At 33.8% G+C, this 13,172-nt stretch overlaps 2 protein-coding genes across 2 annotated transcripts; one reads left to right on the top strand and one right to left on the bottom strand.

Annotated features, from left to right (window-relative positions):
* Positions 1 to 723: 723 nt before the first annotated feature.
* On the bottom strand, positions 724 to 1,688 carry LOC111002536 (the record flags this gene model as incomplete). Its single annotated transcript, XM_045633846.1, has 3 exons — positions 724 to 1,185; positions 1,239 to 1,248; positions 1,381 to 1,688. Coding segments are annotated over 3 exons (744 nt in total), but the record flags the coding sequence as incomplete, so codon positions are not given.
* A 1,114-nt stretch (positions 1,689 to 2,802) lies between these two features.
* LOC123690374 lies at positions 2,803 to 4,664 on the top strand. The gene is made up of 2 exons (XM_045633783.1): positions 2,803 to 3,338; positions 3,866 to 4,664. The coding sequence occupies exons 1-2, from the start codon at positions 2,996 to 2,998 to the stop codon at positions 4,126 to 4,128; spliced, it is 606 nt and encodes a 201-aa protein (XP_045489739.1). The 5' UTR covers positions 2,803 to 2,995; the 3' UTR covers positions 4,129 to 4,664.
* Positions 4,665 to 13,172: the final 8,508 nt, after the last annotated feature.

Genomic DNA, 13,172 nt, shown 5'->3' with positions numbered 1-13,172 from the left:
TTTCAGCGAACCCATTGTTTATTTATTTTTTAATATTTTAAATTTCATTTAAAATATTTATTTATTTATTTTTATTTATTTATACTTCGTTGCTAAAGAAATACAAACAACACAATATATATAAATTACAAGGCATGCAACGGGCGGCCTTATCGCTAACAAGCGATCTCTTCCAGGCAACCCTAGTAAGAAAAGAAATAAATTAAAAAAAAAAATGATGGGTGCAAGAAGTGCAGAAGTTATATAAAAAACAAGATAAATTTATATTAATATATAGAACCTTAATCTATTTATAACTATATATATTATAAAAACTAACTAAAACTAAAAAGCTAATCTTACAAATAGAGAATTACAAAACGAACAGGAGATACAAGAATTACACAGGTCACGATTGATCAGGATATGTTTCGTTCATTAATCACCCCGGTGCAGGACGATTTAGGGCTGGATCTTAGACCATTAGTTTTTCATTTATTGCTTCACACGTTTCAATAATGTCACAAAGCGTCAATGCCAAAAATGCGTCATCTGTACAGGCCGCGGCACGTAAAAAGAGCGCTTGGAGAAAGTGGAGCGGGTAACTTCGCGCACGCAAGTACTATACTAGGCCTATTGTTTTATTTTTTTACGATCTTTTTGCTCGCCGTTTCGTATATTGATTAATGCTAGGTACATTTATAAATATATGGAATAGTAAATAGAACTAAAACATGTTGAGTGCAGTTTAAAATGTTTAATCTAGAATGTTTAAAAAAATTAAAGTAAAGGTGAAACTCCTTCCATTAAATCGTCATGGGTGACGTGAAATCCAGATGAGGACGCGGTGTTGGTGCTAGAGGTGGCCATTTCATCATCGTCGCTTCCGTCACTTGAGCTCTCATCGTCCTTTGACTCAGAATCATCATCCCCTACGTGAATAACAAATGTTTCTGTCATCATATCTACCACATGATCGCTTTTACAGTAATCGGCCTCTATTTCCTTTACCTTGGTGCATAACTTCGACCATTCTGTTGCTCCCATTAAATTCACTTTGTCATTAATTAAGTCAGTTATCCGTGCAAGGTTCCAACTTACATTCTTGCTGGCGACATATCCTTTAATTTGGGACCAGGCCATTTCGATGGGATTAAGGTCCGGGTGATATGGAGGCAAACGAAGTACCGCATGGCCTGTTTCGTTCTGTTAGAAGTATCCCAGTAATTGGGATTTTAAAAAAAGAAAGATGAATTCACTTTTTCACAACTTTATTTAATTACACGATATAATGAAAGCCAACAAATGTGTGTGCGCGACGAAGGATGATACCGAACTGCTTCATATTTTAATTATTCATTTTACCTCTCGGTTGAGAAATGCTGACTAAACAGAAGGTACTAGTATGTCAGCCACATAGGGTGCAAGGCTATGATATAACAGTTCCATATAGCATCGATATTAAATTTCTTAAATTGTTCTTTATATTTTTTTATTAAGTTGTATAACTCCGGCTTTAGCATGGATTCATCAAATTTAATTTCTTTTTGTTGGAGCCAGGTTTGCATGTCTGCTTTCTTAGTGGTGGACGTTGGTGCGGCATCGAGTTGTTTGTTATGATACGATGCATTGTCGACTACCACGACTGAATTAGGCGGTAAATTTGGTATTATTTTAGTACGGAGCCACCGCTCGTAATTCTCTATTCTAATTCATGTTGTCGTGGTAGTCGCCGCTTTTTGTACCGGCTTTGAATGTCAGCAAAGCGTTCGGCACAAAACCCGCTTCTCCACCCGCGTGCACTATAATAATAATAATAGTCTTTATTCATTTAAGTTGGTTCATAGTGTAAGATTTGGGAACCCTTTTAAGTAAATATACCTGTGTTAGGGTTCCCAGCTCTTCCATAACAAATTAATTACTTAAAATAATTTAACCAGTTCATTTCCTTTTTATTTTGATGTCTGACTATGTTTGACTATGACCAATCGGTTACCTTTAGATATAGGTTTTTTAATGCCTTTGGTAGGGCTGTCTGTCCAAGAATGGTGAGACGCATGGGAACTATCGATGTATGATTCATCAGTGTAAATGATAGGTCTTCCTTCCTCTCTATTTTTTTATCTTTCTCAGATATATCAATCCTCTGAAATCGAATTTGTGACTGCTCAATTAAAATTTTTCTATTGTTTTCTGTTTTTTTCCACTTAAAACCCAAGTTTTTATTATTCGCCTGAGACTTGTTGCAGATCCTTGGAAATGTAGATCTTCCTGTAACTTCGTTCTCAACTTACCTATGGTAGGCAATTTCAGTGACGTGAAAATTGTGGATGATTCTTTTTATTACACCCTGGTCAAAGCTGTCAATATCTGTTATTGGTTTTTGTTTATTCCTTTTATTTTTTCCTCTTAAATTTTTCGGAAGACAGTCAGAAATTCTGAATCTTTTGAACTTTTAACAATTCGTCTCACTGTAGACACGGAACATTTTGTTGCCACTGCGGTTCGTTTCATGCATTGTTTTAAATTATCAACTGAATTATTATCAGCTTCTCTCTTCAATAACAATATACATCATAAATCATTTTTCTCACTTTTCTGTGAAAAACCATTTCGTAATTAAAAACTTTTGTGTGTGGTAGTACTTTGAGAACAAACGTAACGTGAACAGAGCGCGGGAAGCAAAGGTTAACTGACGAACCAATAGCGCACCGGCAAGCAAGCGGCGCGTAACCCGCCCGCCCCGCGCCGCACCTCATGCCACCAAATTGATCGATAAATCATCTAAAGACTGCCACTGACGATACGTCCATTTAGTAGACTTCCGTTTGGATGCACTCCAAATGGAAATATATCCAGATCACGGTACCATTCACAAATACTTCCATTTGGATGCATGGCGCCACTTCGAACTTTGCAATCGTACGGAACGGGAATAAATAATATTATGGATAACAATACTTTACTGGTGGCAGCAGCTGTGTGTATTTTATTAAAAAAACCTAAGAGAAAGTGAATGAAGGATTGGTTGAAACAAAGAAATACTTTTACACATACCAACTTATTGTCTGAATTGTCTCTAGAGCCCACTGATTGGAGAAACTTCTTAAGAATGGACGAACAGACGTATTTCAAATTACTTGGACTTGTGACGCCAATAATAAAAAAAAATGATACTAATATGAGGCAAGCCATAACTGCTCACGAAAGGCTATGTGCTACACTTCGTTTTTTAGCCTCAGGAACGACATATGAAAATCTGAAATTTGAAACTGCAATTTCTGCACAGTGCCTGGGAACTATTATTCCAGAAACTTGCAAGGCAATCATAACGGTTTTGAAGAGTTATATGAAGGTAAGTAAATAATACAATGTGTATTTAGTATTTTCATTATCAAGTATTACAATCATTTATTACAGTAAAAGTAACATATTTAAAAGTAATTATTTAATGTTGTCTGAACCTATGTCTATAGTGGCAACAAATGCTTCATGCAATAAATTATGGTGCTGTTGTGAAGATCCAGGCTCATTTAATGAATTATTCACAATGTGCGAATCAATCGTTAAATTGTTGGTCTCAGCCATGAATATTGCATCATTAATTATTTTTTGGTATGTAGCCATCATTGCCGGCAAATTTCTTAATTTTTCTGCAATATGTTCACCAAATGAGTCATATTGCTGTTTCATTTTCACAGGTTCATCCAATTTCCTGGCTATCTTTGTTAAAACATTGTCAGCTTGGGCTTTGGTTTTTCTTTTTGGAGTCCTTGATGATGAAGCCACGCTACTTTGTGAAGGTGGCGATGGCACATTAATTGGTAAATTGGTTTCAGTTTCATCATCGCTCATCTGAAAAAAAAAATGTTTATGTTACTGTTAGATACTGAAGAAGAATGGAGGAAAATCGCAAAGGACTTTGAAGAAAGATGGCAGTTTCCTAATTGTTTAGGGGCTATAGACGGAAAGCATATAAGGATAATACCACCTCCAGGTAGTGGTTCCTATTTTTGGAATTACAAGAATTTCAATAGCATTGTGCTAATGGCTTGTGCAAATGCCAACTATGAATTTATATGGTGTGAAGTTGGTACAAATGGTCGAGTTTCAGATGGAGGAGCCATACAGAATACAATTTTTTTATGAAAAATTACTGAGAAAGGAACTTAACATCCCCAATGATGACAGGTGTCAAAACAGCCACACTAAACTACCTTTTGTATTTGTGGGGGATGAAGCTTTTGCTCTACGAAGTGATTTTATGAAGCCATTTATTTAGCAGAGCAGCTCTGACAAAAGAAAGAAAAATTTTCAATTATAGGTTGTCAAGAGCTAGGCGAATAATAGAAAATGTATTCGGTATTATGTCAAACCGTTTTAGAATCTTTCATACTGCTATAAACTTACGTTTAGACAGAATAGACCTAGTTGTTTTAACTTGCTGTCTCCTTCACAATTTTCTTAGAAAATCTAGCTCCCCTTATTCAATGGATAATGTATTCGATATTGACATCAATACTAATGATTCAACTTCTGCAATCGGTTTTACTTCATTAAATATTACAAATAGGAATGCCAGCAGTAATGCAAAAAATGTAAGGGAAGCCTTTGTTTTAATGAAGAAAGTAGTGTCAGTTGGCAAGATGATAAAATAGTATAACATATGCATGTACCTCAGCACTATCTTCAAATGGCATGTCATCGAGAATGGAATTCACTGATCTTGGGACCCTTGGTACATCCACATCTGCTAAGAAGAACATTTCACTGTAGTACCACAACTTAGGGACATGAATTTCTGCTGTTCCTGCACCAGATCTTTCTGACGCCTTAACCTGTAACACAATATAAAGTCGGTTCAAATATAATAAATAAGTAATTAAACAATTCGTTAATCATGTTAACATAAACTCCTAATTTTAATGTACCTATATTAATGATCGAAGACTTGAAATAAATATTCTATTTTATTGTGTTATTTTATTTGTCTACACATATTACATATAACTACCGAAACTAATAATTTTCTATAAATTTACAACACATACCTTATTTAATTCTTTTTTAAAACAATTTTTTAAAGTGGTAATCTTTTTTCTAACCGTATGGCTTCTGGATCCTTTGTTTTAAACAATTCCAACAAAGCATTCATCGCTGCATTTCTCTTTTCTCTGTTGTGATAATCAAGATGTTTTACTTGCCATAAACATGGATATGATTTATATTTTTCTATTACTTCCAACACAAAGTCACGCGCGGACAAAGACATAATTAAAAAAAATTATAAAGCTTGACAAATACACAGCACCTGCACCACCATCGACATCAAATCCTAAACTGGAACAATAATCTTAAAAAAATGGGCGCCGTTTTGCCCATTCACGGACAATTCGGACTGCTTCCATATGGCGTGGCGCACGTTTTTGACATTGACGGCCGCAGACGCCGTCCATTTGGCCTGGACGCATGGATTTCAATCCGTTTGGAAATCCATTGGACCATTTCTCGGACGGTGTCCTTAAGATTTGGTACGGAGGTGGCTAACCAGAACCTGCGATGTCATCAACAACCCCATAATCGATAATAAACTGGTGGTTCAGCCTCAGTCGGCAATCCCAAGAAAGGTTCCGTGTCTGTTACATGTTTACAGAGTACACTGGCAGTACGGAGAGCCAAATGAGAATTCTAACGAGGCAAAACCGCCACTTAAACATCAGATCATGGCCTCTTACACACGAAAGGAGAACACAGGACCCAACAGGCGTCTCTCTCTTCCTTCGTGTACCGGAGTCCGATATCAAAACGATTAAAGCACAGCCTGTCGATTCTGTAACTCACTTTACAAATTCTCACAGCGGATTCCGCACTCAAATCACTCCTGAAGAGGTGTCAGGTTACAATTTCATATTCTGATAAACAATAACCGCGACAAAAGCGCCGCTCAAGTGAGATTGTTTACATTTGGAACTATAATTTAAGACTCACATCACTTATGCTCAAATAGTCTTGTTATTTCGCATTCTGATGACACCATTTGACATCTCGTGTGAATTAAAATCGGCAGTGAACTCGATTTTTTACGTCAAATTAAAAGTTGCTCTTTCCTAGGTGAAACCATGATTTACAAGTGAGTTAGCCATTTTGTAGCGAAGTTAAAGGCTGTTTTATGTGAAAATATTGTAATATGGGACAATCTATATATATGTGGTAAGTTTATAAATTAATATTTATAAATATAGCATTTTTTACGATAAACTTTTTTATATATTTTTATTTACAGAAGGCCCGTCCACTTTAAACCTCTATTTCAATAAATAAATTATGTAAATAATTAAAATATACTTAATACAATATCTATTGATGGCGAAGAAAAATGCATGAAACGACCAATTGGTTTCTCGCCGTTGGTTACTATCGCTTTTTTCCAATACCCAAGACGTTACTTATGTGGTATTTACGAAACCTATAACATTTCCTATATGGCCTGCTGAGATGAACGAAGAGTCTAATAAATAGATAATCTAAGGTAAACATTTTGATTATTTTAGCAATAAAATATAATTTTTATGTCAGAACCAATTTTTCAATGGACTCATCATTTCTTGTTTCCAGTAGATTCATCCTATTTTATAAGTAGGTAAAGTATACTAAAATTATTAATGTAATAATTTCAGAGTTCCAATGGTCTAAAAATCCTGGTTGATTTTTCTGCCTTTGAAGAATATCACATTTGTATCAATGACAAAGACCCTGGATATAGAAAGACACAATAGTGCAAATATTTTCAAATAATTGAATTTCAACTATCCTTCAATTTATAATAAATGATATCACAGCCCGAACAACCAAATATTTAAAAATTTGGCGGTTCTTATATCTTTATAAATATTGATAGGTATAACATTAAGGTTTTGAATAAAAACATTATTCTGCTTTACACAAGTATAAAACACCATCATTATGTACATGATAGTTTAAGTACTTATTAAGCTTTTTAATTTTTTTGTTCATAACAATTACTTTTTCTGAACTGATTAGAAAATATATTAAAATAAATAAATATATTTGTCTACAAAATAAAGTAGTAATTGATTAGCTTTTTGTGAGGCTGGGTTTGATTAGTTTTTATTATACTTAAGTTTAAGTTTGTATTACTGAAAGTGATTTTGTAGTGTGTTAAAAGTTTATTATTGACATTAAATCATGTTGTATAAGTTTTATTCTGTTCTTTAATTTACCTATACAGAAACACACATATATATATATTTTATTTCTCCTTATCCATGTATTTAAGGTTACTACGTTTTTATTAGGCAGTCATGAAATAAATAGTAGATTTAATAAATCATTTTATTAATATAATATTATTAAATACAAAAAAAAGATTATGAAGTACACAATTATCTTAAACACAGTCATACAATTTTTCATATAAATCAATTGTTGATCTCAGTTTAATATATCTTCTTTTCCATCATTGTTCATTATCTGCTTTGTTCTTGATGACTACCGCTGATGGGTGTAATACAATTGTTATCTGTTAAAATTGTAAATAGTGAGATGTTGTATGTGACCATACCTATATACACAATAATATTGCATAGCAATAGCAATTTAATTATATTGTTTTCTGCAAGTTATTAATTGTAATTAATACAAACACACAAAAACTAAAACTATTTTGATTAGGATAACCTAAAGCGTAGTGTCTTGTGAAGTTTAAAAAGAATGTATGGAATACCATTGTAATTCGTGTTCGGTCACTTAAGGTTCAATATTCAATCACTACCACTATACTAATACCACATATTGTTAAATTAAATTCAAACGCGTCTTCTCTCTTCAACTCCTTTATTGCAACTCATGACTAAACATACCGCTCACCAAAACATATTGTTTTTAACTTAAAGCTTTACATTATATTATATTGAACTTAAACTTCTTACTTAACTTTATACAAAAAATAACAATGCTTATTAACCTTATAAAAAAATGTAACAATACTTGAAAAACTTCCTTTCGAATAGTGGACTGTATTAATAAAAAATATCATGCAAAAAATATCATAACATGAAATCTTTCTCTTTTGGTATATGGGGCGGGAGTTTAGACATGCTTCTATTTGTGCTACTCAAACGTCAAAACGTTAACACTTGTTGAGATAAAATAATTGGATGTTGACTAGCTTCAGAAATTTCTAAATTCTGCAGTCTTCCTCCTTCTCTTAATATACCACCTAGAAAAGGACACAATGTTGACAGTGAGCTTTTGGGTTTGACTTTTCTTTCTTTCTTCAAGTCTTCGATGTCCTTTTGATATATTCTTTCTTGATAAAAATGAACACACCTTTGTAATGTATTTTCCATTTCTTTGGTTGTTATATGTAACTTCTTGCTTCATTCTCATACAGTACGATATAACTCTTTTCAATCTGTTTAAGGTTGAAAATCGTTCCCATATTGGTTTTTCGTCTTCCTGTAATATGTTGGTATGATAAAAACCTTCTTTTTCACTTCCTTCTTTTTCTTCTTCATAGGTCTGAGGTATAGAATAATTTCTTAAGATTTGTATTCTTTCATGTTTAAGCCATTCTGGCCCATTCCACCATAAGTCAATGTTGTTAAGTTCACTGGATTTTACTCCTCTGGAGGCAACGTCAGCTGGATTTTCATATGATTGTACGTGATTCCACTTGCTACTATTAAGATATCTTTGTATTTCTGCCACTCTGTTGGCGACGAATGTGTGCCATCTACCCGGCTGAGATTGAAGCCAAGATAGCACTACCATGGAATCGGTGTACACGTAAACATCGATGGAAACTTTTAGTATTTCAGTGACTTCTTCCATTAATTCTGACAGCAATGCAGCAGCACACAATTCAAGTCTTGGAATAGAAAGCTGTTTTAGAGGAGCCACCTTTGTTCGAGATGCAATCATTGATACATAGATTGCAGTATTTTCATCAACTACTCGCAGGTAAGCAACAGCTGCAAACGCCTTTTCTGAGGCATCTGCGAAGCCGAGAATTTGTACTTCTTTCGTGTATGATGACATATGAAACCAACGAGGCACTTTAATGTGTTGTAGAGCTGGTAAGTCATTTCTTTTTGTTATAGAATAGGTAAGTAAAGGTAAGTTAACTGTTATTTTAAATGCATCTTCTCTTAAATCCCAAGTAAGTCCTAAGATTTTAATAACTTTGTCTAATTTAATTTCCAATGAATCTTCAATTTTGTAGTTTTCTTGAATGTGTTGTAGTAATTCTTTACAATTACTTGACCATTTTTTTATTTTGAAACCGCCTTTTTCTAATATCTCTTTAATGTCAACACATAACTTTTTTGCCCTCTCTACATCTTCATGTCCCCCCATTAAATCATCAACGTAAAATGACTCTTTTATTGCTTTCATAGCTTCAGAATACTTAACATCACTAGAACATTCATCGTCGGCTAACCTTAATAGAGTTCTTACAGCTAGGAATGGAGCTGCAGCCGTTCCAAATGTTACAGTCGTTAATTGGTAACTTTTTAATATTTCATCTGAATTGTCTCGCCAAACGATGCATTGTAATTTTGTGTGTTCCTCGGACATCTTCACCATTCTATACATCTTCATTATATCACCGACAAAACAAATATAATGTTGTCTCCATGTGATAATTAAACTTCGAAGGTCTTGTTGTATTACAGGATCAACCAACATTGTATCGTTCAAGGAATATCCTTGAAAACCTTTCGCCGATGCATCAAAGACTACTCGAACCTTCGTAGTATCTTTGTCTTGTCTTACTACCGCATGATGAGGTAGATGTTGTAGAAATTGTATTGCAGTCATTCTGATCTTCAAGCTCTTTCATATGACCCAAATCGATATATACAATTAAAAGATGAATATACAAAAGTTATAAAAATAACTTTTGTATATTCATCTTTTAATTGTAAATCTTTATTTAATCTTTTCTCTAGATACTTGCTTAATAGTATCTTCTTTACTTCGCTTTAGTGGTAGTTGTACAATATATTTACTGTCAATGTCTCTTTGGGTTGTGCTTGAGTAAATTCTTTTACATTCTTCTTCTTCTTCTTTTGTGTATATAACTTTCTTCTCAAATAAATCTTTGTCAATTTCCCAAAAAGATAGTTGGACCATAGGGTTTTCCCAGACAGTATCCAACCAAGACTAGTCTTCTGAGCTACTAAACCGTATTCAAGACGGATTAACCCATCTTCTATTATTTTTGCAAAATCACCAGCACCCAATAATAAATCAATTCGACTTGGCATAAAACAGGTAGGGTCAGCCAACTCAATATTTAGTAAATCACTTTTATTCATAATTACTTTCTTCGCAGGTATTAATGATGAAATAGTTTTTAGAACGTAGGCTTCAGTGTAAATGTAAGTAGAATTAGCTTTAATTGATAGCTGGACTTTAGACTTAAGGCAATGCTTTTCTTCACCGATACCCGAAACTGTGCCGTTGACATTCTCTTTCTTTAAGTTAAGAAGTTCAACGACTCTGGTTGTTACAAAAGTCGCTTCTGAACCCTGGTCAACAAGGGCACGGAGTGTATGATAGTCACCCGAGCTTGATTTCACGTGAACTAGTGCAGTAGCCAATAAAACACCTTGACTCGATTTTTCTTCGCTGGAATAATGTGATGCTACCTTTGTTTCAATATCTTGTGATGTCAATGAAGTTGTTTTTAGTGATGCAGGAGCTTCTTGTTTCCTTTTTAAATGCAGAAGAAAATTATGTTTTCTCCCACATAACTTACATGAAATGTGTCGCTTGCATTCAGTCACCTTGTGATTTGGTAGCAAGCAATTAAAACACAGGTTGTTTTTTAATGCAATATTATGTCTGTCTTCCACACTTTGCTTAATAAAATCTTTGCAATTATAAATGTAATGGAACTTACATAAGGAGCATGAAGACTTAGTATCAACACCTTCTTTAGCCATGTAAAACTCTTTTGTACTATTGGTCTTAGATCTTTTGAACAGTTTTGGTTAGTTGTGTTTACTAGCTCCAAAGTTCGATACTTGGATTCTAGAAAATTCTTTAGGTCTTCCCAAGTTGGTAAGTAGTCGGAGTCATCTTTGTATATGTGTTCTTCCCAATTTTTATGCGTATCTTGATCAAGTTTATTTACCACAATATGTATTATAATCGGACTCCAAGACTCGGTCGATATTCCTAAGTTATTTAAATTATTTAAGCACTCACTTGTTGTATCCAAAATTATTTTAATTTGATTTGATGTCTGTGTGTTGACTTTACGTAGGTTAAACAGTTTTTAATATGTAATTTATAATTATTCTCTTATTTCCGTAACGCTTCTTTAAAATATTCCATGCTTGGTCATAGTTATTTTCTGTTACACTAATATGTTTTAACAAGGCAGCTGCTTCGCCGGTGACACTTAACTTCAGATAGTGCAACTTTTGTACATTGGCAAGCGAATTATTATTGTGGATAAGGGTTAAAAATAAATCTTGAAAAGTTAAGAAATCTTCATAATTACCGGAAAATACGGGTAATTCGATTTGAGGCAGTTTTACACAAGATGAATTTGTTTCGGTGCTTAACCTCTGGTGGTTACTGCAACTTTCTTGGCTACCAATCACATTCTTACTTAATATGTCCAACATATCGGCTTTAAAATACAAATACATCTCTTCATATTTATAATATTCTTCGTTTAGAAAATAGGGTAATATTCCCTTTTGCTCCCTTGGAGTGCATGACGACATCTTCATGTGCTACATTAAATAACCTCCAATAATCTTCAATACATTCCAGCCTCGCACGAATATATCCAGTAGTAATTCTTGACTTCGGACTTTTCTTAAAATTTACTTCGGTTTTTTTAATTTTAGAGGCTAAATCTTCTAGTTTATTTAAAAGCACTTGCTGTTCAGCACTGTTGACGTCATTATTATTTATATATATATATATAATGTTTATATTTTAAATATATCTTAAAACTTCAAAACGTCTTTATTCTTCACTTATTCACATTTTTTCTTTCTATGCGAAAAACGACCACTCAATGCATCAAAAACCGGTTTCTTATCTAAGGAATGCGGCCGAGCTCACTATTTTTTTGTTTTGCACGTTTACTTCATCCGGCTCGATTATAGACCAAATGTTCGGTCACTTAAGGTTCAATATTCAATCACTACCACTATACTAATACCACATATTGTTAAATTAAATTCAAACGCGTCTTCTCTCTTCAACTCCTTTATTGCAACTCATGACTAAACACTGAGTAAAGTTTCTTAAAAACTAGTTTCATAAATAAGCCAAATATTATTAAGAGTTTTATGGTAACAAAGGCACTTATTACACTATTTTGCACATAATATTTGATTCAATAGTATGAATAAAAATCCTATATCTTAATATAGGTTTGCCCTAGATTTTCTTTGATTTGGATTAAAACAATTATTTATAAATGAAACAAATCAATGGTTCAGGCTCATAAAGGGTATGTTTAGTGCTAAACTGGAGTCAGCAGCAATAACTACTTTTTTAATATTGATTGCTTCTATATTTATAAAATAAGTTATAGCAATGTCATTTCCAACATATCAATAAAAATCAATATTGATCACTTACACTGGTATGAATTTGAGCAATTGAAAGCTTATAGATTTGATCCAAATTGATTATTATACATTTATTCTGATCAAAATATTATATGAAACCTTTGGTCTTCTCTTCCCCCGGACCGCCGATAGGTGTAGACGTGTAGTGGACCCCTTGTAAAAGTTTATTTAAATATTAAATTATAAATTTGGTAACACTAAATTCAAAGAAGAAAATAGGAGCGCATAAAATCACAAGAGGTAACCGGCGTGTGAAGATACCCAACGTGTGAAGACTACGTAGACAGAGAAACGATCCTGCCACCCTGGTACCTGAGATCGGCGACAACAAACCAGCGCCTGCGCAGCGAACAAGAAGTACGGGTAACACACCTAATTATTAACTATTGGTCATACGTGACCTTGAAGGCGACCACTCACCGCTAAGCTCCACCTTTCACAAGCGCCACTGGATAATTACCTAATTAGCGACACCCCTTTCGCTAATTACCTTGTGACTAATTGGCCCGTTGTAAGATACGCATTAGTGGTTACTTTGCTGTGCATTATTCCCTGGTACAATGTCCG

This window comes from Pieris rapae, chromosome 24 (assembly GCF_905147795.1).
Source record: "Pieris rapae chromosome 24, ilPieRapa1.1, whole genome shotgun sequence".
In the NCBI taxonomy this organism is placed as follows: domain Eukaryota; kingdom Metazoa; phylum Arthropoda; class Insecta; order Lepidoptera; family Pieridae; genus Pieris; species Pieris rapae.
Note: the sequence above shows the minus strand (reverse complement) of the source record. Positions and strands in the feature narration are given on the sequence as shown.